The sequence below is a fragment of the Marmota monax genome, unplaced genomic scaffold, assembly GCF_021218885.2.
Source record: "Marmota monax isolate L192 unplaced genomic scaffold, Marmota_monax_Labrador192_F-V1.1 WCK01_AAM20220418_F8-fsc00018, whole genome shotgun sequence".
Taxonomy (NCBI): domain Eukaryota; kingdom Metazoa; phylum Chordata; class Mammalia; order Rodentia; family Sciuridae; genus Marmota; species Marmota monax.
Genome location: NW_026692201.1, coordinates 1,267,306 through 1,294,357, shown reverse-complemented (window position 1 = coordinate 1,294,357; position 27,052 = coordinate 1,267,306). Strand labels below are relative to the sequence as shown.

At 38.3% G+C, this 27,052-nt stretch overlaps 2 protein-coding genes across 8 annotated transcripts in view; one reads left to right on the top strand and one right to left on the bottom strand.

Moving 5' to 3' along the window:
* The window catches only part of Cert1 (ceramide transporter 1), a 111,398-nt gene extending 109,899 nt beyond the window's left edge, over positions 1-1,499 (bottom strand). Inside the window, exon 1 of one of the 2 annotated variants that reach the window (XM_046426932.2) lies at positions 1,090-1,499. In XM_046426932.2, coding sequence (XP_046282888.1) covers positions 1,090-1,185 — 96 coding nt within the window. In that variant the 5' untranslated portion in view covers positions 1,186-1,499. The remainder of the gene's footprint in view (positions 1-1,089) is intronic. The other variant, XM_046426928.2, reaches the window with a different exon arrangement.
* A 361-nt stretch (positions 1,500-1,860) lies between these two features.
* The window catches only part of Polk (DNA polymerase kappa), a 69,091-nt gene continuing 43,899 nt past the window's right edge, over positions 1,861-27,052 (top strand). For 2 of the 6 annotated variants that reach the window (XM_058574070.1, XM_046426911.2), the window contains exon 1: positions 1,861-2,048. The gene's annotated coding sequence lies outside the window, so the exon portion shown is untranslated. Of the gene's footprint in view, positions 2,065-2,090; positions 2,303-2,337; positions 2,564-27,052 lie in introns of those variants that run through there. The other 4 variants (XM_058574068.1, XM_046426903.2, XM_046426919.2 and 1 more) reach the window with 3 other exon arrangements.

The following is a 27,052-nucleotide window of genomic DNA, read 5'->3' as shown; positions in this document are numbered from 1 at the left end:
GCCTAATATAAAACAAGTCCACAAATGATGTCCAAATGATTCGAATATAAATACTGGAAGCAGAGTGATTTCTTAATAGCCAAGGTTGCACATGACATGGTATCTTATGACCAGCTTGTTGAAGGACTGGCCCCAGCTCCCACTCTCCAAGTTAACTGCTAGCTCCAGCCTTTTCTAAAAGTTTAACAGAAAGGGAAGTCAAAAAGACTATGCAAGTACCCATAACAAAACTTAAAAAGAAAAAAGTACTATCAAAAGATCACCCACCTTCGGCCTTATAATAAGTGACTATTTCCCTTGCTAAAATCTTGAAAAGGAACTTTTCAAAATACATAAAAACTAAGATATCTTTTCCTTACCCTGGAAACATTACTGCAAAAATATTTTATTATTAAATAATTTTCTTCCTGGACTAAAAATCGGTCTCTGACAAGTTCCAAATAATATTTCTTATACTCATCACGTGCTAATTCAATAGCTCTTTTCTGAACTAGAGTAAGGGGTAAGGGGGAAAGTATAAAAGTGCTCCACAATCACATCTCTCCCTGCATTTAAGATTACTACCACCTAATAGTTTACCATCTTAGAAATCAGGACTATAAAAGGAGTCAATTGGGCTTGTCAAAAGCCATGTCAACGAGCCCCCAACCCTATTGGGCCGTGCACCCCCAGACTAATCTCCTTTGAAAGGTCCGATGTGAACCGCCCCCACGCCCACTAGTACGGACGCCACCGTTGCCCAACCCAGATTCCTAAACCCCGGACAGCTGCCTCCCCGGTCCCAAGTCACGGTGCACATCTCGCTTCCTAAACTAGATCCCAGCTTAATATATGCTTTCTCTGGTCCTCGGCAGCTACTGACAAGCCCCTGGACAGGCGAAGAAGACCTCTCTCCACATTCCACCCTTAGCCCAGGCACTCCTGCGGCACTACACAGCCCCGCACCCGGCACATTCCGCAGCCCCCGCCCCGGGACAGTCCATGGTGTCTCCTGCCCAGCCCCACCCCACACACTCAGAGGCTCGGCTCTCTTAGCCTCGCAGCAGGTGAGGTCTGGGCAGCTGGCCCTAGAACCCGAGAGTTGCTCACCTTGCTGAGAACCCCGCAGCGCTCCACAGGCGGCCCGGACTCCGTCTCCGGGTCCTCCTCCGATCCCGAAGAGTTCCAGCTCTGGTTATCCGACATGGAGGCGCGACAGCCAAGCAGGAGACCGGCCCCCGCTCCGTGAGCTGCGCCGGAGGAGGCGCCCAGTCCCGGGGTTGAAGGGTCGGGGGATGCCGAAGCGAAGAGTGCGGGTGGGGAAAGGAGATGGGACGAAGTCCACCAGCCTCCACGACGCCGTAGCCGCCGCGCCTGACACCGAGCGGACCGGGGAAGGAGGACGAGCGGCGAAGGAAGCCTGCCCTTCCAGCCGTCAGCCGCCGCCGCCACCGTTGCTGTGACCCCTGCGCTACGCCGGGCGCCGCTACCCGAACTAGTCCCTCTTGATGCCAACCTCAGTCAGGGAAGGAAAAGGGGAGGAAGAAGGGAAGAGAAAATCCAGCTGCAGAGACCCGGGTCCACTCACACCTCCGCTACCGCCGCCATCTTCCTGCCTGGCCCACTATTTACCCTCCCCTCCCCTCACCACTCCCCTCCCCTCCGTCCTCCCATTCTCCCCCTACAGCCCGCCCCGTACCCCTCCCGACGTCTGACGCCACACGCCAAGGGCTTGAGATTCCCCCACCGAAGCGTCCTACCTCCGGCCTTCGCGGGTGACTATGGGTAGAAAGGTAGGAGGGGCAGAGAGTGGAGAGGGCGGAATAGGGTCACCGCCGAGCTGCATTCTGGGAAGGGTGCTGCTTGTACTGTCGCGCAGCCTCCTGGGAGTTGTAGTCACGATCCTAGTCAAGTGGTGAGTGTCCTGCGCGGGGAAGGCTTGTCGCCTTGGGAACCGTCAAAAGGCAGATGCGCTTCGTTTGACAGTAGCGTGGCTGACCCCCTGACCTCGCTTCTCTGTCCCTACCTAACGTGTTTATGACGAACCCTGCTGTCTTGCGGGTCAGGAGGTGAGATAACTCTCCGGTAAGGATGTCGGGGTTACCTTCTATGGCGGCTTAGGGGCAAGCCCAGGAACCTACTGAGGCTTGCCTGGGCAGGAATGTACCGGACGCTTCCGCCTTCTAGCATGGGCTAGCAGGGCGGGATTTGTGACCTCTCTAGTGACAGGGATTCCTCTCCACATCCACTCAGCTCACTTCCCCGCCGCGTCTAAAGAAAACAACCATCACTATTAAAATCTCGATCTTCGATCTTGCCCTTTGTAAGTTAGACGTTTCCCGCCGTTAGAAGAATTTCTTCATTCCCTCTCACAAATAATTGTGAGGTTTCTTTGCACGGTTAGATTTCTAGAATTTTATTTTGTAGGAAGTAATTTTGAGATTGTCAGAGAATAAATGACATTGGAAGAATTTTAAGTAAAATTAAAACTTCAAGCAATAGTCTGGAGTTTGCTCTTAATTGAAAATGATTATCTTTCTGAGACCTATATGAACCATCTTTACTTATTTCCGCTCCCTGAAAGGTAGGTAAGGTCGTAGTAGAAATTTTCTAGTATAAGAAAGACCAAAGTGGTATTGTTTTATTGAATAATAAGGGATTAGGCAATAGAGGGGTATGAATTTAATGCTGGAATTGGTGATAAGAGGAATTGAAGATCTAACATCATGTACATTATAAGTTAACTTTTACTGTGAGATCTTTAACTTCATAGCTACAGTTCTTTCCTCTAGTTAACTACTTTTATATCATATTGATTTCCACATAATTGCCAATAAAAAAATTCTTATAAACCATGGGTTTTAATTTTCTCTCCACAGTGGATGGGAAGATAAGGGTAAATTTTGAGTTTGAGGGAAAAGACCCAGTGGCTGAAAATGACTCTTGTAGTAGTGGAGACAAGACAACTTCACTGGGATCTTCAGAAAAAAATGGAATGATGGGAAATGTCTGTGAGAAGTACCTGTGATATCTTTTCATATCTCCAGATTGACTCTTCTAGATGCTAAATTTTCAGTAAATCAGCTATAAATTGTTTTCCCATTATGAAATCATGATAATGTGTAATTGAAAGCCATTCAAATGAATTAAGCCATAAGAGGTAAAGCTTTTGAAAATACTTTGTCAACATGCTAAAACATAATCCCAAGGTTGTCATTCAAAAAGGAGAAAACTCCATTAGCACATTTTCTGTCTTTATTGAATTACAAAAAGTATATCTTTATAATGCTGAATTAAGTTTTGCTTTGCCTTGTGGTTGCCAAATTATGGTGATATTTCCAATTTCTGAATTTTTAAGCCTTCAATTTTAAGATCATTACTCTTAAGTAAATGTGAATTGAGAAATTCATAAAACAATTTAGAATTATGGGAGCATAGTATATGTTTGCTTTTAAATTGAGTTTTATCTTGTATTTTATACCTTTCTAACTTGTGTGTGATTGTAATCACCAGCTCTTGGGTCACTAAGGTACCTACTAAGTGTGAAATCGCATTATTTTATTTACTATTAATGTGAGAGAAATTATCTTTAAAAAAAGTTTTTGCTGCATTGTTCCTTTTACTTTTAGGATTAAAATATTTTTAAATACAGGAAAAATTTTGTGTCATTAGAATGTCACATGAGGGGTTGAGGTTTACTTCATTACTGTTAGTGGAAATAAATCAAAAAGCAAGAATAAAATATGTGAGTTTTCTTTATTCATTGATCAGAATAACTTTTAAGTTTTCTGCCTTAGGACTTTCCCCAACCCTCTTATTAATATCCTAAATTTTCTTTTTACTAAGTTAATTTAGAACTTAAATTCACCTGGAATTTATTTTAGTATATGAAATGAGGTAGGAAATTAGTTTTTAAAGATGTATTTGTCCCAACAGAAAGGCTGTTGTTATGAAATGAAGAATCTCTTTATCTGGACCTGTTTCTGGACTTCTTTCTTTTTCATTGATCTATTTATCTCTGCCTATGTTAATGTCATACTAATTTAATTATTTGTTAACTTTATATTATTTTCATATATATAGTAGCAAAATTCCCCTGATTTTCTTTTTTTTATATATTTATTTTTTAGTTGTAGTTGGACACAATACCTTTATTTCACTTATTTATTTTTATGTGGTGCTGAGGATCGAACTCAGGGTCTCGTATGTGCGAGGCGAGCGCTCTACTACTGAGTCACAACCACAGCCCTTCTTTTTTATTTATATATTTTTTCTATCTTCCAGACAAATTTTAGATTAGTTTGTCAAATTGCATGAAAAATTGTGTTGAGATTTGGATTGAGAATTCACTTTTTTTTTTTTTTTTTAGGAATAAATGACCTTCAATATTATTTGCATTGGCTAGATACTTTAAATATGTGATATGACTTATTCCTTAAAAATCATATAAGGTGGAGTAGAGTTGTAGCTCAGTGGTAGAGCATTTGCCTAACATGTGTGAGGCACTGAGTTCGATTCTCAGCACCACATATAAATAAATAAAATAAAGGTCCATTGACAACTAGAAAAAAAAACATATAAGGCGATGTGTTAGCTTTCTATCACTGCAATAAAATACCTGAGAGAACCAACATATATAACCAACATAAATGAGGCAGTGTTTATTTTGGCCCACAGTTTCAGAGGATTCCTCCTTTATGTTGATTGTTTGGCCCTATTGCTTTAGGCATGTGTACAGAGTCCTTGGTGGAGCTCTGTTCACTTCAGGGTATCTATAAAGCAAAGAGAGAGGGGGAGGGGCCAGGGTCCCAACATCCCCTTCAAGGACACTACCCACTGACCTAACTTCATTCCACTGAGTCCCACCTCCTTATGATTCCACTACCTCCTAATAGCTCCAGATGCTGGCAACTAAGTCTGGCATATAGGCCTTTGGGGGACAACTAAGATCAAAACCATAATAGGTAAGGTTTGTTGGTCCCATTTTGAGGATGAAACCAAAGCTCAGAGAGGCTAAGTAACTTAGTATCACATGGCTTCTAAGTGGCAGAATTAAGATTTGAACTCAAGTCAAACTGATTTAAAAGATCATACATACTAGGTTGGGGATATAGCTCATTGGTAGAGTTCTTGCCTAGCATGCATAAGGCTCTGGGTTCAATTGCCAGCACCATTAAAAAAAAAAAAATCATACATACCCTTTTCTGTGCTTCAGAATACCTCTAAAAGTGGGAGAAATTGTGTAAATAAGTAATGCATTCTGTAGATAAGTGCACCCTAGCAATGATGGTCTTAATTCAGCTAATGTTTTTAAAATCTTTCATTTGCCTTGCCCTTAAAATTTTGCTGTCTCTTTTAACTCCAACATCAATTCTGTAGAATTTATTATTTCTATTCTATTTCTAATATTTCAGATGACTAAACCAAATTATAGGAAAATTAAATAGTTAGACAAGTATTTTACCACTGAGCTACATATAGCCCAGCCCTATGCCTATTTTTAGTCTATACTTCAATCTGTTTTTCCACCTCAGTATCCCAAGAAACCCCTAATCCTACTTCCATTTTTCTGTCCTTTATCTTGGTCTCAAATCTAGACTTCTTTTTTGGTAGTACTGGGGATTGAACACTCTAGCCAAGTGCTAAGCTACATCTCCAGCTCTTTTTTTAAATTTTATTTTGCAATTTGAAATTGCCCAAGCTGGCTTTGAATTTGTAATCTTCCTGCCTCTTCCTTGAAGTAGCTGGGGTCATAGCCTTGTTCCACCATATCTGGCTTGATGTCCTTTTTCCATATCTCACTATTATATTTTTATCTTCAACTAAGGGCAATTGATTATGATTTGGAATGGTTAATAGTAACTTTAAGCCAGGTTATCACTTTTATTGAGATGAATATTTAAGTAGGTACTGCCAGTGTTTACCTTGCTTACTTTTTCTTTTTATTTGGGATCATCCATATTCCTTTTAAATTAATGGATTCTTTTATTAATATGAATTATTTCTGTTATGCTGTACTTCCTTGCCTTATTCTATTACTTTGTTCCTAAAGGTGACTTTAGGTATCTGTCTTAGACTACTTTATGTGTTAATTTTTATTACTTAACTCAACAAGTACAGCATTATTTTGGGAGTGGGAGGGAAGAGGCGGATGTGATATTCATTGATAACTTAATACACTGGGTATAGTAACTTAGGGATATGTCATATCCATAGAAAGTTCTAACATTCAAGTGTATTAGACAGTGATTTCAGAAGTGGAATTTCAAAGGACATGTGGATTACCCTTTTATCCTTTTTCACAATAGAGAGCCATGCCAGGCATATTTCAAACAAATATTCTTTCTTATGGTTGAATAAAATTGAAACTGTTTTTTATTATATATGTTCAGTTTTTTAAAATAAAATTTGTTGGGGGAAGTTGAGTATTTCATAAATTTTTTTTTACTTTATTTATTTTTATGTGGTACTAAGAAACAAACCAGGTGCTTCACATGTGCTAGGCAAGTGCTATTCCACTGAGCCACAACCCCAGCCCAATAGTTCATAGATGTCACTAGAACTATAAAAATTCCTTCAATCTAAAAAGTATACGTTGTACATTAATAATACTTGAACAACCATATTAGTGTTACTCTTAGCACATACACATTTCTTGCTTTTATTTATTTTTGGTCACACTTTTGATTCTTTATATTTGAACTTCTTTTCCTGTGTGGAGAAATTCCTTTGTTGATCAGTATTTTAAAGTTATGCCATATAAAGCAGTGTGATATTTTTAGCTAGAATCCACATGATACTTATTTTGTAAAGATGTTTTGCTTTTTGTCGCTAGTCCATTCATTGTTTCACTTTTATTATAATTTCAAATCCTCTTATTCTTAGACAAGCTTAAAAACATTTTTAAAATATTTTTTTAGTGGTAGGTGGCTGTATTTTATTTGTTTATTTTTATGTGGTGCCGGAATTGATCCAGTGCCTCATATATGCTAGGCAAGCGCTCTACCACTGAGCCATAGTCACCCCTTAAAAAGATTTTTGTGGAACATAAATGTTACTATGGTGATACAATTTATAAAAATACAGTTTTGTTTTTATCCCTACTTAAGATGTTTATTAAGATGCTATTTGATATTCCTGACAAGTGTTGTAAAAATGAAATGCATATGTAATCCCAGTGGCTCAGGAGGCTGAGACAGGAGAATTGTGAGTTCAGAGCCAGCAAAAGCAAGGCTCTAAACAACTCAGTGAGACCCTGTCTATAAATAAAATACAAAATAAGGCTTGGGATGTGGCTCAGTGGTTGAGTGCCCCTGAGTTCAATCGCTGGTACCCCCTCTACCAAAATGAAATATATACAATGTTTTCCATGGATTCAATACTTTCAAACATTTTACTCTCTCAGAATCCCGCAGTAAGTGTACAAAAGTACTGATATGTATTCCACAGATGAGTATTAAAGATCAAATTTAAAATTTAGAATTTGCCTATCACATGGTAGGGTTTTAGTAAATCTTTATTGATGAGTGCAATAAGTTGATTGATGATTGAAAGGAACCTTTAGGAATTGCAATTAACAAGAACTAGGGGACTAGGGTTGTGGCTCAGTGACAGAGCGCTTGCCTAGCAAGTGTGAGGCCCTGGGTTCGATTCTCAGCACCACATAAAAATAAATAATTAAATAAAGGTATAGGGCTGGGGTTATGGCTCAGAAGTACAGCACTTGCCTGGCACATGTGAGGCACGGGGTTCAATCCTCAGCACCACGTAGAAATAAATAAATAAAAGTATTTAAAAAAAAAAAAACAAGAACTAGGGAAAAAATTCACTAGTACAATTACAATTAACCTAAGACCAAAGAACCAAATTTTATCATAGTTTTCTGTAAGGAGAATGTATTATTTGTTAGGAGGATCCAATGTCAGACACTTTAGGATCATTTAATTTATTATTCACTCAGCAAAAATATTGCTATCAATGAATATTTTTCATATAAGGAAATTAAAGTTTAAAGAAGTTAAGATTAAGTTGTCAAAGGTCACATCTAGTGAATACTCTTGTCTCAGACTTTGTAATGTGTACTGTATTACATCTGTGGGATGGGGATGTAGCAGTTTTAAAACTTCTATACAATTATATTAGATTTAAGAAAAAAGACAAAAAGCTATTATCCTCAATTACTTAAAATGATTAAACATTTCAGCATCTGTCAAAGCCAAACTATATTCTAAGTATATCAGTGTTTTTTTGTTGTTTTTGTTGTATGTTGTTTCTTTGACAGTTTTCTTAAAAGAAAATTTATTTACGTACCTTTTTTTGCCACATAACCTTTTAAAGCTATAATAGCATATTATGTAGCTAGTTTATGTATTTTTCTTTGATTGCTAATGTGTACTAAAAACAAGTCTGTGTTCTGATTACCCATAAAGAATTGAAATGACCTCTGGTACCTAATGGAATTATCTTTTTATCTTTCGTTGATAAAGGAATAGCTCATAGATTTTTTTTTTTTTTTTTTGGTGCCAGAGATTGAACCCACAGGTGCTTAACCATTGAGCCACATCCTCAGCCCTTTAATTTTTATTTTGAGACAAAGTCTCACTGGATTCCTGGTACTGTCCTCAAAATTGTAATCCTCCTACTCAGTCTCCCAAGTCATTAGAATTACAAGTGTGTACCACCACACCTTGCTGTGTTGATTTAACACTTAGCATATCAAGAAAATGGTCATTAACATTATTTTATTTTTATTATATTTTGAGCCATTTTAAGAATAATCAGAAGTAACAATATTGTTGTGAAAACAACTTTATTACAAATTATAATAAAAACTGAAATATAGGAAACCCAGATTTTTGTTAACTGTATTTTCCTGAAATGGATGATGTCCTTTGAATGTAACTAGCTGTCCATTGACTCTTTTTTTTTTAATATATATCCTACTTTATTTTTTTATTTTTTTTTTAATTTTTTATTGTTGGTTGTTCAAAACATTACAAATTTCTTGACATATCATATTCCACACTTTGATTCAAGTGGGTTATGAACTCCCACCTTCACCCCATATACAGATTGCAGAATCACATCAGTTACACATCCATTGATTTACATATTGCCATACTAGTGTCTGTTGTGCTCCGCTGCCTTTCCCATCCTCCACCCTCCCCCCTCCCCACCTCTCCCCTCCCCTCCCCTCCTCTCTCTCTACCCCCTCCACTGTATAACCCTGAGGGTCTCCTTCCATTTCCATGCAATTTCCCTTCTCTCTCCCTTTCCCTCCCACCTCTCATCCCTGTTAAATGTTAATCTTCTTCTCCTGCTCTTCGTCCCTACTCTGATCTTAGTTACTCTCCTTATATCAAAGAAGACATTAGGCATTTGTTTTTGAGGGATTGGCTAGCTTCACTTAGCATAATCTGCTCTAATGCCATCCATTTCCCTGCAAATTCTATGATTTTGTCATTTTTTAATGCAGAGTAATACTCCATTGTGTATAAATGCCACATTTTTTTTATCCATTCGTCTATTGAAGGGCATCTAGGTTGGTTCCACAGTCTTGCTATTGTGAATTGTGCTGCTATGAACATCGATGTAGCAGTGTCCCTGTAGCATGCTCGTTTTAGGTCTTTAGGGAATAGACCAAGAAGGGGAATAGCTGGGTCAAATGGTGGCTCCATTCCCAGCTTTCCAAGAAATCTCCATACTGCTTTCCAAATTGGCTGCAGCAATTTGCAGTCCCACCAGCAATGTACAAGTGTACCCTTTTCCCCACATCCTCGCCAGCACTTGTTGTTGTTTGACTTCATAATGGCTGCCAATCTTACTGGAGTGAGATGGTATCTTAGGGTGGTTTTGATTTGCATTTCTCTGACTGCTAGAGATGGTGAGCATTTTTTCATGTACTTGTTGATTGATTGTATGTCCTCCTCTGAGAAGTGTCTGTTCAGGTCCTTGGCCCATTTGTTGATTGGGTGGTTTGTTCTCTTATTGTCTAATTTTTGGAGTTCTTTGTATACTCTGGATATTAGGGCTCTATCTGAAGTGTGAGGAGTAAAGATTTGTTCCCAGGGTGTAGGCTCCCTATTTACCTCTCTTATTGTTTCGTTTGCTGAGAAAAAACTTTTTAGTTTGAGTAAGTCCCATTTGTTGATTCTAGTTATTAACTTTTGTGCTATGGGTGTCCTATTGAGGAATTTGGAGCCCGACCCCACAGTATGTAGATCGTAGCCAACTTTTTCTTCTATCAGACGGCGTGTCTCTGATTTGATATCAAGCTCCTTGATCCATTTTGAATTCACTTTTGTGCATGGCGAGAGAAAGGGATTCAGTTTCATTTTGTTGCATATGGATTTCCAGTTTTCCCAGCACTATTTGTTGAAGATGCTATCCTTCCTCCATTGCATGCTTTTAGCCCCTTTATCAAATATAAGATAGTTGTAGTTTTGTGGATTGGTTTCTGTGTCCTCTATTCTGTACCATTGGTCCACCCACCTGTTTTGGTACCAGTACCATGCTGTTTTTGTTACTATTGCTCTGTAGTATAGTTTGAAGTCTGGTATCGCTATACCTCCAGATTCACACTTCCTGCTTAGCATTGTTTTTGCTATTCTGGGTCTTTTATTTTTCCATATGAATTTCATGATTGCTTTCTCTATTTCTACAAGAAATGCCGTTGGGATTTTGATTGGCATTGCATTAAACCTATAGAGAACTTTTGGTAATATCGCCATTTTGATGATGTTAGTTCTGCCTATCCATGAACAGGGTATATTTTTCCATCTTCTAAGATCTTCTTCTATTTCTCCCTTTAGGGTTCTGTAGTTTTCATTGTATAAGTCTTTCACCTCTTTTGTTAGGTTGATTCCCAAGTATTTTATTTTTTTTTGAAGATATTGTGAATGGAGTGGTTGTCCTCATTTCCATTTCAGAGGATTTGTCGCTGATATACAGGAATGCCTTTGATTTATGCGTGTTGATTTTATATCCTGCCACTTTGCTGAATTCATTTATTAGCTCTAATAGTTTCTTTGTAGAGCCTTTTGGGTCTACTAGGTATAGAATCATATCATCTGCAAATAGTGATAATTTAAGTGCTTCTTTTCCTATTTTGATGCCTTTAATTTCTTTCGTCTGTCTAATTGCTCTGGCCAGTGTTTCGAGAACTATGTTGAACAGAAGTGGAGAGAGAGGGCATCCCTGTCTTTTTCCAGATTTTAGATGGAATGCCTTCAGTTTTTCTCCATTCAGAATGATGCTAGCCTGAGGCTTAGCATAGATTGCTTTTACAATATTGAGGTATGTTCCTATTATCCCTAGTTTTTTAGAGTTTTGAACATAAAGGGATGCTGTACTTTGTCGAATACTTTTTCCGCATCTATCGAGATGATCATATGGTTCTTATTTTTAAGTCTATTGATGTGGTGAATAACATTTATTGACTTCCGTATATTGAACCAGCCTTGCATCCCAGGGATGAATCCTACTTGATCATGGTGCACAATTTTTTTGATATGTTTTTGTATCCGATTCGCCAGAATTTTATTGAGGATTTTTGCATCTAGGTTCATTAGAGATATTGGTCTGTAGTTTTCTTTCTTTGAAGTGTCTTTGTCTGGTTTAGGTATCAGGGTGATGTTGGCCTCATAGAATGAATTTCGAAGTTCTCCCTCTTTTTCTATTTCCTGAAGTAGCTTGAAAAGTATTGGTATTAGTTATTCTTTAAAGGTTTTGTAAAACTCTGCTGTATACCCATCCGGTCCTGGGCTTTTCTTAGTTGGTAGTCTTTTGATGGTTTCTTCTATTTCCTCAATTGATATTGGTCTGTTTAGGTTGTCTATATCCTCCTGACTCAATCTGGGCAGATCATATGACTTAAGAAATTTATCTATGCCTTCACTATCTTCTAATTTATTGGAGTATAAGGATTCAAAATAGTTTTTGATTATCTTCTGTATTTCTGAAGTGTCTGTTGTGATATTGCCTTTTTCATCCCCTATGCTAATAATTTGAGTTCTCTTCGCTAGCATGGCTAAGGGTCTGTCGATTTTGTTTATTTTTTCAAAGAACCAACTTTTAGTTTTGTCAATTTTTTCAATTGTTTCTTTTGTTTCGATTTCATTAATTTCAGCTCTGATTTTAATTATTTCTTGCCTTCTACTTCTTTTGCTGTTGTTTTGCTCTTCTTTTTCAAGGATTTTGAGATGAAGTATGAGATCATTTATTTGTTGGTTTTTTTTTTTTTAAGGAATGAACTCCAAGCAATGAATTTTCCTCTTAGAACTGCTTTCAATGTGTCCCATAGATTCCGATATGTTGTGTCTGTGTTTTCATTAATCTCTAAGAATTTTTTAATTTCCTCCTTGATGTCTTCTATAACCCATTGATCATTCAGTAACCTATTGTTCATTCTCCAAGTGATGTATGCTTTTTCCTTCCTTCTTTTATCGTTGATTTTCAGTTTCATTCCATTATGATCAGATAAGATGCATGGTATTATCTCTACTCCTTTATATTGTCTAAGAGTTGCCCTGTGACATAATATATGATCTATTTTTGAGAAGGATCCATGTGCTGCTGAGAAAAAAGTGTAACTGCTTGATGTTGGGTGGTATATTCTATATATGTCAATTAAGTCTAGGTTATTAATTGTGTTATTGAGTTCTATAGTTTCCTTATTCAACTTTTGTTTGGAAGATCTGTCCAGTGGCGAGAGAGGTGTGTTGAAGTCTCCCATGATTATTGTATGGTGGTCTATTAGACTCTTGAACTTGAGAAGAGTTTGTTTGACGAACATAGCTGCACCATTGTTTGGGGCATAAATATTTATGATTGTTATGTCTTGTTGGTGTATGGTTCCCTTAAGCAGTATGTAGTGTCCCTCTTTATCCCTTTTGATTAACTTTGGCTTGAAATCTATTTTATTTGATATGAGTATGGACACTCCTGCTTATTTCCGAAGTCCATATGAGTGATATGATTTTTCCCAACCTTTCACCTTCAGCCTATGTATGTCTTTTCCTATCAAATGCGTCTCCTGTAGGCAGCATATTGTTGGGTCTTGTTTTGTGATCCATTCTACTAGCCTGTGTCTCTTAATTGGTGAGTTTAAGCCATTAACATTTAGGGTTATTATTGAGATATGGGTTGTTCTTCCAACCATATTTGTTTATTTCTGTTACTAAACATTGTTTGTTTTCCTCTATGATTATTCCCCCCCCTTTACTGTCCTACCTCCCACTGTTGGTTTTCATTGTTATTTTCCATTTCCTCTTCCTGTAATGTTTTGGCGAGGATGTTTTGAAGAGATGGTTTTCTAGCTGCATATTCTTTTAACTTTTGTTTGTCGTGGAAGGTTTTAATTTCATCTTCCATCCTGAAGCTTAATTTCGCTGGATACACAATTCTTGGTTGGAACCCATTTTCTTTCAGTGTTTGAAATATGTTATTCCAGGATCTTCTAGCTTTCAGAGTCTGTGTTGAAAGATCAGCTGTTATCCTGATTGGCTTGCCCCTAAATGTAATCTGCTTCCTTTCTCTTGTAGCTTTTAAAATTCTCTCCTTATTCTGTATGTTGGGCATCTTCATTATAATGTGTCTAGGTGTGGATCTCTTATAATTTTGCACATTCGGCGTCCTGTAGGCTTCTAGAATTTGGGATTCTGTCTCATTCTTCAAGTCTGGGAAGTTTTCTCGTATTATTTCATTGAATAGATTGCTCATTCCTTTGGTTTGGAGCTCTGTACCTTCCTGTATCCCAATGACTCTTAAGTTTGGTCTCTTAATGTTATCCCATATTTCTTGGATGTTCTGCTCATGGTTTCTTAACAGTCTTGCTGAGCTGTCTATGTTCTTTTCCAGTTGAAATACTTTGTCTTCATTGTCTGATGTTCTATCTTCTAAGTGTTCTACTCTGCTGGTAGTATTCTCCATTGAGTTTTTAAGTTGGTTTATTGCTTCCTGCATTTCTAGGATTTCTGTTTGTTTGTTTTTTATAACCTCTATCTCCCTGTATAGTTGATCCCTTGCTTCCTGGATTTGTTTGCGTAATTCATTGTCGAAGTGATCTTTCATTGTCTGATTTTGCTGTCTAATGTCTTCCTTGATACTCCAGATCATCTGAAGCATGTATATCCTGAATTCTTTATCTGACATTCCATCTGCTGCAGCTGTTACCTCTTCTAAAGTTGCGTGGACCTGCATTGCTCGTGGTCCTTTCTTTCCTTGTCTTTTCATACTGCTTGCGTTTCTTTCCTGCAGGCGTGGGCGGCGGCTCTGCTCTCTCCTTATTCCGATTGGGGTGTCGTGACTACCACGCCGGCAGGTCACTGGGCCTGTTCTGGGTGCTGGCGGCGGCTCTGTTCTGCCCCTACTCCAATTGGGGTGACGAGTGTACCACGCCGGCAGGCCACCAGGACTGATCCGCCGGTCGGTTGCAGGTTTGCCTACCCTGCAGGCGCGGGCGGCGGCTCTACTCTGCCCCTACTCCAAATGGGGTGACGTGTCTGTCGTACCGGCAGGCCACTGGGCCTGTCCCGCTGGTCGGTCGCAGATCTGCCCACCTTTCGGGCACGGGTGGTGGCTCTGCTCTGCCCCTACTCCAATTGGGTGTCGTGACTACCCCGCCTGCAGGTCGCTGGGCCTGTTCCTGGCACGGGCGGCGACTCTGCTCTGCCCCTACTCCAATTAGGGTGGTGTGTGTACCACGCTGGCAGGCTCCTGGGCCTGATCCGCCGGTCTGTCGCAGGTCTGCCTACCTTGAAGGCGCGGGCGGGGGATCTGCCCTGCCCCTCCTATCACGCCCGTGTACCACTGGGTCGTGGGTCTGCCCACCTTGCGGGCACGGGTGGCGGCTCCGCTCCGCTCCCTCTCCAATTGGGGTCACGCGGTCACCATGCTGGCGAGCCGCTGGGCCTGCTCTGGGCGCTGGCGGTGGCCTGGCTCCTCCCCTCTGGCTCGACAACAAATCGAGGAGACTCGGGTGTCTGTGCCTCACCCCCCCTACCAGGAGACCAACTGTTTCTATTGCCGCTGGTATTGATGAAGTTCTCTCCTCCGCCGCTTTCTGATGACATCAGATCTCTGCCATGTTGGTATCCTATGCGAATGGCAGCATTTTGTTCCCCTTGCTTGGCAACCAAAGCAACGGGTGAGTCCTGACCGGCCCTCAGCAGGACCCGGACCGAGAAGCAGTTTCCGCGGGCTCCTAGCCCTGGGCCAGGGCAGTTCCGGGAGCCGGAACTCGGCTGCTCCGTGCTCGGTGTATGCTCCGATAAGAGTAGGCTCCAAGAAGCAGCCCCGCGGGCTCAGTTCCGGGAGCCGGAAATCGGCCGCTCCGTGCTCGGTGTATGCTCTGATAAGAGCAGGCTCCAACAAGCAGCCTCTGCAGGCTCCCCAGCCCTGGGCCAGGGCGGTTCCGGGAGCCGGAACTCGGCCACCCCACGCTCGGTGCTCGCTCCGATAACAGCAGGTTCTAAGAAGCACCCAGGCACTGAGCCCGAGCAATCTGTCTGTAAGCCGCAGGCGAATGGCAGCCTGAAATTACCTGTTCTATGGCTGAATGAGCTGCGGTCAGTTGAAAACAGGGATGGTGACGTCAGCTTTCCAACATGGTGGCCACTGGCCTCCTCTGTGGTCTGACCGGTGTGGAGAACCGAGATGGACCGCTTCCTTCCCCCGTCTCGAACCCAGAATTCAGCCCTGAGTACGGTGCTTGCACGGCTGGCAGAAACTGCAGCGCTGTATCCCTGCGTCGCTATCTCCTCGTTTCCCAGCGCGCGCTGCAGACTCTAGCCGCGGGCGATTTGCTGAATAAGCAGTGTTACCCTCCGTGCGACAAACCTCTCGCGTTTGAGTCCCCGTAGCCGATCCTCGTGCGATGGAAATCCTTCCTCCACGTTCTGGAGCACCCCACTATTGCTGGAAATTCCTAACAAGATAGCCTTTAGCCGTCCTGACTTGTCATACTCCCACACAGTGAAGCAGCACACGGGGCCAATGCACTCCCCTCGCCGCCATCTTAACACTCTGTCCATTGACTCTTATGTTTGAACCTGGAACTATCTATTCTATAAATAAAGATTCCAGATCTCATATGCATCTTTAATAGATTTTAGCTTATTCTAGTTACGTATCTTGTGCTTCTGTCATCAAAATCCAACAACATTGAAAATCTTGACATCATGATCTTGTTAAGAAAAAACAACCATGTACCTCTGATCCTCTTTGTGAAACTTTCATTTGTATTTTTATGAACACTAGTTAAAATGATAAGTCTGATAAATTTCTCATTTCCACACTATCAGTTTCTTTCCTGTCCCCTTTTTATATAAGTCTTCCTTAAGCACTTGTTCACTTATAAACCATATCAAATAACTTAGTACACAAATATAATAAAGGATGAAAATACTATCATACAACATCCTTTTAGCCAAATGCAGTAGTGTTCTGCGTTCCTCTGCAAAACACATCATGATGAAGTCCTTCCTGTTGAATGACTAACTGGATAGGAATGCCGTATTTCCTCTTTGTCCTTAAAATCACTTGTTCACTCATTATTCTTGAGTTTCAGAAGTATCATCCCTGATTCATTTGAGAATTCATAGTTTGAGATTTTATTTGTATGGTCAGTTTTGTCATAATCTAGAGACTATTTGTTCTTTGCATTCTAATTTGCCTAATAATTTTGAAAATGGTCATTGTTTCTCTCTTTGACATTATAGATAGAATGAAAAATTTAGGACTCTGAAATGTGTTCAATGAAAGCTACAAAACAGTGATGTCTATGCTTTCAAAACATGATACTGTGAGCAACACCACATAAAAACTGAAGGATGATATAATCATAACTTATTTTCCCTACTAAGTTATCTTTCTAGGTGATCACAGTATTCCATTTTTTACTTAATTTTGGGATAGCTGCTAAAAAAATGATTGATGAGTAATGCTTAAATAATTCTAAGGATGATGAAGTAGGAAAATACTCAAGATATAAAAAATTAAGATCCCTAATATATCATTGTATGTCTTCAATTTATAAAGACATTGAACAGATCATTCAGTAACCACAGAATGAAGGAATTTTATTGTTAAAAATGAACACTTTTCTGTTCTTTGGAAGACTTCTAAGAATAAGACTTGAATTATTAATGCTTACAAATGAAGTTGCTCAAAGAAGAAACTCAAGCATTAAAATTTGGCCTTATATATTGTAGGATATATTGAGGGTTAATATAACCACATTCCTTCCTTTTTTCCCCACAACCAAACCTGGACTGGTTTTATTTCCTTTTCCTGTCCCACATTAAAGGGTTCGATATTGTAATTCATTCTAAAATAATAATAATTTGCTCCAATGAGGCATTTCTTACCTTAAAAATCAAAGCACATCTTAATATCTTTGCTAAATCCACTGAAATTTTTTTAAAAATAGAAAATAATATCACATATAAAAGATGAACTATTTCCCCATTGTGACATCTAAGTAGACCATTTCAGTTAGTTAGAAATACTTAAAATGTTGAAAGAAGTTTTCAGGTTTCAGCATAAGAAAAGCTATTGTGTAGATCTTGCTGTAGCAAGCAGTTCATAGTAGAACCACATTGTCTAAATCACAATCTGAGAGAATTATCATGACTAAAGTGAGTCAAGGGGATCATGGCTAATGTAAAGTAATATTTACTTTAGCTGTCAGGCAGACATATGAAAAGATATGTGAAATGAAGAAATGCCTGTGTTAACTCTGGAGACAAAGGCCTTCTTCCAACAAAAGAACAACAAAAGAAGAGATTCCATCTATTGCTTGTTTTTGTGGAATAAGCACCCCAAACTATTTTGTGGTTAAGATTAAGTTAAACAGGTATATAATTCAAACAGATTTCCTGCGAAATTTTGAAGCCTTAAAAAACCTTTTTTTCTCTTCTGTAGTAAGAGCAGTTACTTTGAAAAACAGAAAAAAAAAAAGTGATATATATAAGAATTGTAAGTGAGGTGAGCAAGACTACCCTGCCACATATCAGAAACAGAAAACCAGATATTATTAGGCAACTGAAGAGGGAGCAGGACTTGAGGAAAGTATTCATTGGAAAATACAGGAAGGTGGTTAGCCCAGTTCTTTTGTTGTTGTTTTTTAGTTGTAAATGAACGAATACCTTTATTTCTTATGTGGTGCTGAGGATCGAACCCAAGCCCTCACACTATGCCAAGTACGTACTCAACCACTGATCCACAACCCCAGCCCTAGCTCAGTTCTTTAAGGAAGAGATGAACAGCTCAAAAAACCAGGTTCAGGAACTGTATCAGTCCCAAGTAGGTCCCTTAATGCTTTAGGGTTGAGTGAGTATGTTAATCCAGCTGAAACCAATCTGGGATTAAAATTTTTGAGGAGTACAGAGTTTATTTGGCTGTTATCCTTCCTTTGAATCTTGGAGAAGAGTCAGTGTTGTCAACAAACATCTGTCTAAAGGTGGAATAGCTATACTTTCTAGAGCAAAACAGTTATTTTGGTACTTTAGGAATAGGAAATGAAGAGTGTATAAATCTATTTTCTTTTACATTTTTAAACCTTTGGGGGCAGGTGCTGGGGTTTGAACCCAGGGTTCTTTACTGCTGGGTGGTAAAGTACATCCCCAGTCCTTTTTTTGGGGGGTGGGGGGGTGGGGGTGGGGGCAGGGTTTGGCTAAATTGCCGAAGCTGGCCTCAAACTTGCAATCCTGCCTCAGTCTCCCAGGTTGCTGGGATTACAGGCATGCACCACCACACCTGGCTCACTTCACTTAATTCTTGAATTCTTTTTATAAGCTACCACAAAATCTTTTGGGAATAAAGTAGAGAAGTAGAATATCAGGTAGACAAGAAGGTAAGTAGATCGGTTGTCGAAGAATTCCATGTGTTTCCTTTATTCATCCTAGAGTTTACTGGGCAGAACCTGATAATATTCCTTTTGTCCATTGTTTTAAGGTGTCTTATTAGATAGTTCCTAAGAATTTATGAGCATAGATATTTATCACAGCTTTTTTTAAAAAATGTTTTTCATTGTAGATAGACATAATACCTTTGTTTAATTAATTATTTTTCTGTGGTGCTGAGGATTGAACCCAGGGCCTCACACATGCTAAGCAAGCCCTCAACCACTGAGCCACAACCCCAGCCCACAGTTTTTTTTTTTTTTTTAATAGGAAAATTTGGAAATAATCTGACTGATGTCCTTAGGGGGGATCTGTTAAGGAAGATTTTCCAACCATACACTGTAATACTACATAGTCATTTAAAATGATGTTATAATGTTGGAACTCTCAGGCAGAGATTTTGAAGCAAGAAGTTAAGAAACTTAATTTTTTTGTTTCTAGGTTTTAGGCATATATGATATGATTTGGAAGAAAATAACAATGATTCTCAGAGCCTTTTTGTGAAAACCATCTGTTAAAATTCATCAACAGTGAGCAACTGTTGTTATTTTGTGCAATTTGTTAGTGCAGGCTTTGCATATATTCAACATATATCTATGTTCATACAGTTATTTCTTAGAAATTTGGGAGAAGTTTTTCCAAAGAAAGAAAGATTACCATGAATTTTCCCTTTTCTGTAGTTTACCCATTCTTTTACCTTAGTGATAAAATACACATGAGGAAATTATATAAGAGCTGGACATTGTAGAACAAAAGTTTAAGGGAAGGTGTTGAGGTTTTCCCTAAAATTTCACTGGAAACAGGTTATGTTGCTAAAGTGTTTTAATAAAATAGAGAACATAACCCTGCCATAGACTGTTAATACTTCAAGAAAATTTAGAACTGCAGAAGGGGAGAGCCAAGAGTAATTTGTTCAGACATAACTAGATACATCTAGAATACAACACTGAAACAAAAGATGGAAAATATCCAGGTGGCTAAGAAATATTAAGGGGAGAATAAATAAGAAAAAAAAGAAAAGAAAATTTAGAACTCAACAGCAGTGGATCAAGAAACAATATGGGCGCTGGGGTTGTGGCTCAGCGGTAGAGTGCTTGCTTAGCACCGGCGGGACCCGGGTTCGATTCTCAGCACAACATAAAAATAAAGGCATTGTGTTGTGTCCATCTTAAAAAAAAAAAGAAAAAAAAAGATATTCTCTCTCTCTCTCAAAAAGAAAGAAAGAAAGAAAGAAAGAATGTGGCTCAGTGGTAAAGGGTTTGCCTAGCATGTGTGAGCTCTGAGTTCAATCTCTAGCATTGCCAAAAAGTAAAAAAAGAAAGAAAGAAAGAAAGAAGCAATATCAAGGTTAGGATTCAGAGGAAACTTTGAAACAGTTGGCAAAGAAGTCATTGAAGGGGATCATCTTTCTGTGACAGGAAAATAATAGCTCATATAACTCTTTCTAATATTATTAGGTATTTGCCTTTCAATAATATAGAATATAGTATAGTGATAAATAGTATAATCATAGCTCAGTATTGTAACCCTACTGGCTTCTTTTGTAATTTTCTATTAAAATAATAAATTTCTAGATTGTAGAATAGTGACCAAAAAGGTACTGCGGCAGAATGTACTAACTATTTCTTAAGATTTTTACATTTTGGGCTTGGGATGTGGCTCAAGAGGTAGCGCGCTCACCTGGCATGTATGCGGCCTGGGTTCGATCCTCAGCACCACATACAAATAAACATGTTGTGTCAGCGGAAAACTAAAAAATAAATATTAAAATTCTCTCTCTCTCTTTAAAAAAAAAAAAAGATTTGTACATTTTATCATATACCTCAACTAAAACAATTGATTTGTTCAGCATCACATTTATAAAGACAGGCATTTTTGCTGCCATGATCTAATAAGGAAAGAACCCCTCAGCCAACGTTTTGTGTTATGAAGTATTAAACTTGTCGTCAAAATAGAAATTTATACTGTCTTAGAGAATTTTGAGTTGATATTATAGTGTGTTTCAGAGTATTTTTCATTCTGTACTAAAGATAGTTTCAACTTATTGTTTTGTAAGAGTGAATTTTATGTACATAGGATTAAGTAGTGCTGATGTTTTGACTGTCCCATTCATTCTTCTTCATAAGAACCAGCTAAGTTAACAGAAAAAGGAAGAGGGGAAAAGACCATGAAAGAGAATATATGTATGGTTCCTGTATGTGTAGGTCTTACTCTGAAGGTGGAAGCTAAAAACAAAAAGTTGCATCTCTGGTTTCATTCTCATCATGTAAAACTTGTTGGCATGTGTTTTCAATACATGTTTTCATTTATACGTATATAAAATAACTGGAATGGAATATGGAAAAATAATAATCTGTGAAAGTCTTGGGTTACAATTAACAACTTTCAAGCTTTAAAAAATAGTTTTATAGTAATGAAAATGAAAAGGACTTTTTAAAATGTCCATCATCTGAGATGTATTGACTTGAAAAATACTATTTTAATTTTAGAACAATATTCTTAATTCATTGTATTTAAAACTAGACAGTAAAAAGAATAATCTGAAGTTTTATGCTGGATGTTTACTTTGTTAAACAAAAGTACTAAATATTTGAGCATTTGAGAGATTTAATTCCCAATTCCCTGCCTTTCTAGGGATGGTACCCAGAGTCCCAAGCCCCATTTGGGAGATTTAAAAATAATATTCATGGCAGGTGTAGTGGCACACACCATAATCCCAGCAACTTGGGAGACTGAGGCAGGAGTATCTTAAGTCCAGGGCAGTCTTACCAACTTAATGAGACTCCCAGCAATTTAGGGAGACCCTGTCTCAAAATTAAAAAAAAAAAAAAAAAAAGAAAGAAAGGGCTGGGGATATAGCTCAGTGGTAAAGTTGCCCCTGGGTCAATCTGCAGTACTGCTGCTTCTTCTACTACTACTACTACTATTACTAATAATGATAATGATCATTTTTATATATATTAAAGTTTTCTGAATAAGTTAATGGGGTTTGATTATTTACAGTAATTAGAAATGGGCAACAAGCTCCATATAGGAACTTTTTAAAAAAAAATTATCATTTTCTGTATGTATTTATTTATTTATTTGGTGCTGAGGATGAACCCAGTGCCTCATACATGCTAGGCAGGCACACTACCACTGAGCTACAGCCCCACCCCTCCACATAGGAACTTACTCTGAAGTTCAGTTTTCGCTATTCATACTTCTCTTTCTCTCACTCTCAGTCCCTCTATCTTTTTTTCCCTGTCTTATTACCTTAAGTGTATTTTGCATATTTTCTGGTAGATTAATTCCAGTGACTTTGCTCAATATGCTAAGTACTTGTGATATTGTTTACATAATTTTGTGTTTTTTTAATAGTTAGAGAGAATGCTAAAAATTCTTCCTTAGAATTCCTTCTATTCGTTTCCATACCAAAAACAGAGTTTTGCCTTATATTTTAAAGTGGTAACCTGAATAGTTGTTGGTAGAATCATACCAGGAAGAATTTTGAATATTTTTGGAGAAATATGTGCCTTTAAATCAATATACTAAACCACAGGAACATGAAGTTCTTTCCTTTGAAAGAACTTTGTGCATTACTGTTTGTGCTTCTTAGTTGAAGCAAAACAGGCTGTATTTGCCTATTTCCCTTTTCAAAAAGAAACCCCTCCCAACTTTTGTTTATAAAGTCACAGTCACATCCATTCAAATAATTTGGGCTTTATATGAGTAATCCTACTACAAATACTTGTTTGAAAGCAAAAACCAATAAAATTCACCTATGTAATCTGTGACCCTTGTTTTTTCTTTTGGATGCTTACTCGGTTGCTTTTTATAGTTGCTTGTCTTTATTTTAAAGGGAGAAAAGTAAGAAAAGTAAAACTACTGACATTCATAGCTCTGGAAATTTGGCTTAACTTTAATAATAATAATTACCATAATAACTGTTGACTGAGATCTTGTCACATACCAGACACTATACTAGGCACTTAACATTTATCTGTTGTCCTCATAAAGCCATCTGAAGTAAATCTTACTTCATAGGAAAATCATACTTAGTGATATCATGTGAATATCTCTGCTAGGAGCCCTTTTTTAAATTTATGGATTTCTAGATAACAAACTGACTGAAGAACTAATGGGAAAAATATAGATAATCAGGACTACTGAGAGACTATAGAAAAGTTGAAAGGATTTTGGAAAGACCTATAAAAATGTGAAAGCATGCTCACCACAGACATAAATATTAGACCCAAAAGAAATTCATAGTGATTCAGATATACCAAAATTTAGTGTGTTGTTATTATGGTATTAACTTTCTGTTACTCTAAGAAATACCTGAGATAATCAAACTATAAAGAAAAAAAGTTAGCTGGGAGCCATAGTACACACCCATAATCCCAGTGAATTGGGAGGCTAAGGCAGGAGGATTGAAAGTTTGAGGCTAACCTCTGCCACTTAGTAAGACTTAGTACTGTCTGAAAAAAATAAAACAAAAAGGACTAGGCTACATGCTCAGTGATGGAAGTATCCCCGAGTTCAATCCCTGCTTAAAGAGGGAGAGAAAAGGTTTATTTTGGCTCATTACTTTGGAGATTCCAGTCCATGATGGGTTGGCATGTTGCTTTGTGCCTGTGGCAGGGCAGAACGTGTATGGCAGGAGTGTATGGCCCAGCACAACTGCTCACCTTCTTTCTTTTTTTTTTTTTTTTTAATGTTTATTTTTTAGTTTTAGGTAGACACAATGTCTTCTATTTTTATGTGGTGCTGAGAATCGAACCCCGTGCCTCATGCATGCTAGGCAAATACACTACCATTTGAGCCACATCCCCAGCCCTGCTAACCTTATTTCAAGCCAAGAAAGCAGAGAGGAAGGAGAAGAGACTGGGGTCCCACAATCCCCTTGTAGGGCACACCCCTCAATGACCTAAAGACCTCCCACTAGGCCCAACCTCTAAAACATCCCACCACTTCCCAAGTCTTTGGGGGACGTTCAAGATCCAAATTATAGCTATTACCTTGGTCTTGATAATTTCTTTGATTTAGAAATAATCAAAGTGATTAGGCTTCAGTTTAAAATAGAGAGGTCAGAGTAGCTCTCACCGAGAAGGTGACATTTAATCAAAGACCTGAAGAGGTGGTGGGAATTTAGTCAAGGGGCTATTTGACCCTCCAGGGGAAGGGAAACAGGCAGTTTACAAAAGGGCCTTGAGTTGAGGCTGGAATGTACCTTGACTGAAGAAGAGTGAGCATGCAGAAGAGTATTAGAAAAATACAAGGTAAACAAGTAGGAAGGATTCAAACTCTTTAAGGCCTTGAAGGTCATTTTAAGGACTTGTGTTTTATTTTGAAGTGAGATGGGGTAGCATTATACAGTTTTCAGCATAAGAGTGATATGATCTAATTTGTGATTTAAAAGAATCATTTGGACTACAGTGTTGATAATTAACAAGAATAGCATGGGTAGAAGCAGAGAGACTAGGAGACTGTTGAAATTTATCTAGGCAGGAGATGATGGATCAGACTAAAGGAAAGCAGTGAAGATGGTTGGAAGTAGTTAAACTCAGGATGTATTTTGAAGGAGCCCACAGGATTTCCTGACAGTTTGATTGTGAGTGTTTGAGAAAGAAAGTCAAGTGATTCTAAGGCATGAGCAATTGAAAGGGATTCAAATTGTCCTCAACTGAAATGAGGAAGAAAGTGGAGTTGGTTTGGGGGAATGGAGGGAAATGAGAAAATCAGTTTGGGACATGTTAAATTTGAGATGTTATGAATTTGGACTGGTATTGCAAACTTGGAAGTCATAGACATATAAATGACAGTAAATGTATACCTATGAAATTGTACTTCAGTTGGGGTTAAGTAGTCTTCAATAGGGGAAAGTAGTATAAAACTAACTTTATCTCACAATTTTTCCTGGTGCCAGCATTTCTGATAGCCCACTTCTAACCCAGTTAAGAACCCAAACCAATTCTTAAGAGTTTAGCTAGCTAATTAATATAAGTATATAATTAGTAATGTAAAATTGTTCGAGTTTCTTTTCAATAGTGTTTATTTTCTTTTCATATATATTCATCATTTAAAGGGCAAGGTGGCTTAGAGGTGGAGTTCTGTGTTTAGTTTTTGGACTCACTTTTTAGTAGTTTGGGTGTGGTGAAATTATAACTGAATTATACTTGCCTGCTTTACTAGAAAATGCCAAGTAATTGAATTACTGAAGACTAAGACAAAATACAGGGTCATATTAAATTGCATCTGACAGTTTAAGGAAAAACAATGAAAATGGAAAACCAGCCTGGGCATTCAGAAGCAACATCTACATCACTGGTTCCTATATTTTGGGGCATATTGAAATCACCTGGCATCTCTAAAAATACTGCTGTTTATCTGGCTCTTACTCTCAGAGTTTCTGATATATTTAGTATATGATGAGACCTGAGTGGGCATCAAGATTTTTAAGTTCCAGAGGTAATCTAATGTACAACGAAGTTTGGAAACTACTATGGTGTCCATGTTTTTTCCTAATGGAACTGCCATTAATAGTCACAGTATTCAAAGTCCCTACTAAAATTATTTTTATTCTTTGTTGTTGCCCAAAATGGAAGCCACATTGTTGTTGTTTTTAAAAGAGTCCTCAAGAGCCAGACCTGGTGGTACATACCTGTAATCCCAGCAACTTGGGAGGCTGAGGTAGGAGGATCTCAAGTTTGAGACCAACCCCAGCAACTTAGTGAGACCCTGTTTCAAATTAAAAAATAAAAGGGGCTGGGGATGTGGTTCAATGGTAGAGTGCTTGCCTAGCATGCATGAGGCCCTGGGTTCAATTCCCAGCACCACATGCACAAGAAAGAAAGAAAGAAAGAAGGAAGGAAGGGAGGGAGGGAGGGAGGGAGAGAAGAAAGGAAGAAAGAAAGAAAGAGAAAAGAAAGAAAGAAAAAGAAAAGTGACTCTTACAAAAATGAGAACTTGATATCAAGATGAGTTTGCATAAACAGACCATACTAAAGTAGCACGTATTTTCCATTAAGGGGTGGGGGGAAGGTCCTCAAGGCAGATTGGAGTAAATGAGCTCTTGCTAAATCATGCAGATAAGTTACTATCATTGCTGTAGATCTGTTCACCTGGCCTTTTATTTTTTTCCACATTTTTTACTTTCATCTGGCCATTTGTGTCTAGCATAAATGAACCCCAAATTGGAGGCAGCTGTGATATCATGGTAACTGTATTGGAGTTGGAATAATAAGACTTAGATGCAAATTGAAATTCTTCCACTTACAGGCAGAGTTATGATGGGCAATTCATTTAACTTTGCTGAAATTTTAATTTGTTTTCTTGATAATTTTTTTTCTGTTACAGAGTTTATAACAGTTGTTATAAAGAGTTTTTAAGGCTCATATAATGTGAAGATAAACAATAAGATCCACGTGTAGATATTAAAGTATTTATTTGAAAGGCTATTTCTATTTTTTTCTTTTGGTTTGCAATGGAGTCTCTCTGTTGCTCATCCTGATCTCAAACTCCTGGGCTCAAGTGATCCTCCTGCCTCATCTTCCTGAGTAGCTGAGACTATATATCTATATATCTATATTTATCTCTCTCTATATATATAATATACCACCATATCTGGCCTTCAAAAGGATTTTTCTTAATCTTAGAAGTGACATAACATTGTACAATGTAAAAGTTTCCTGGAAGTGAATAGTTTTTTTCTGTAGTTTTCCCCACTGTCTTAATGGTGCTCTGGCCAAGTGCAATGGTTTGTAGTCCGAGTGATTTGGGAGGCTGAGGCAGAAAGATTGCAAGTTCGAGGCCAGCCTTAACAATTTAGTGAGGCCCTAAGCAACTTGGCAAGACCCTGTCTCAAAAAACTTTTAAAAGGACTGGGGATGTAGCTCTTGGGTTAAATCCTTAGTAAATAATAATAATAATAATAATAATAATAATAATAATAATGTATACAATAGAATTTAAGGTATAGTAGAGAAAGTGTTATTTTGTATTTGCTGTAGTGTTCATCTATAGTTTTGGATTCAGACTTGGTTTTCAACAAAGATGTTGCCATGTTAAAGCAAATTTGTGTCAGCAGACATGTTCCAAAACCAAGTTTCTTCTCTTTTTATACTGGGAATAATAATATCTACCTTTCAGGGCTCTTATGAGGTTCACTTTTAAAGCCTCAAGTGTAATGA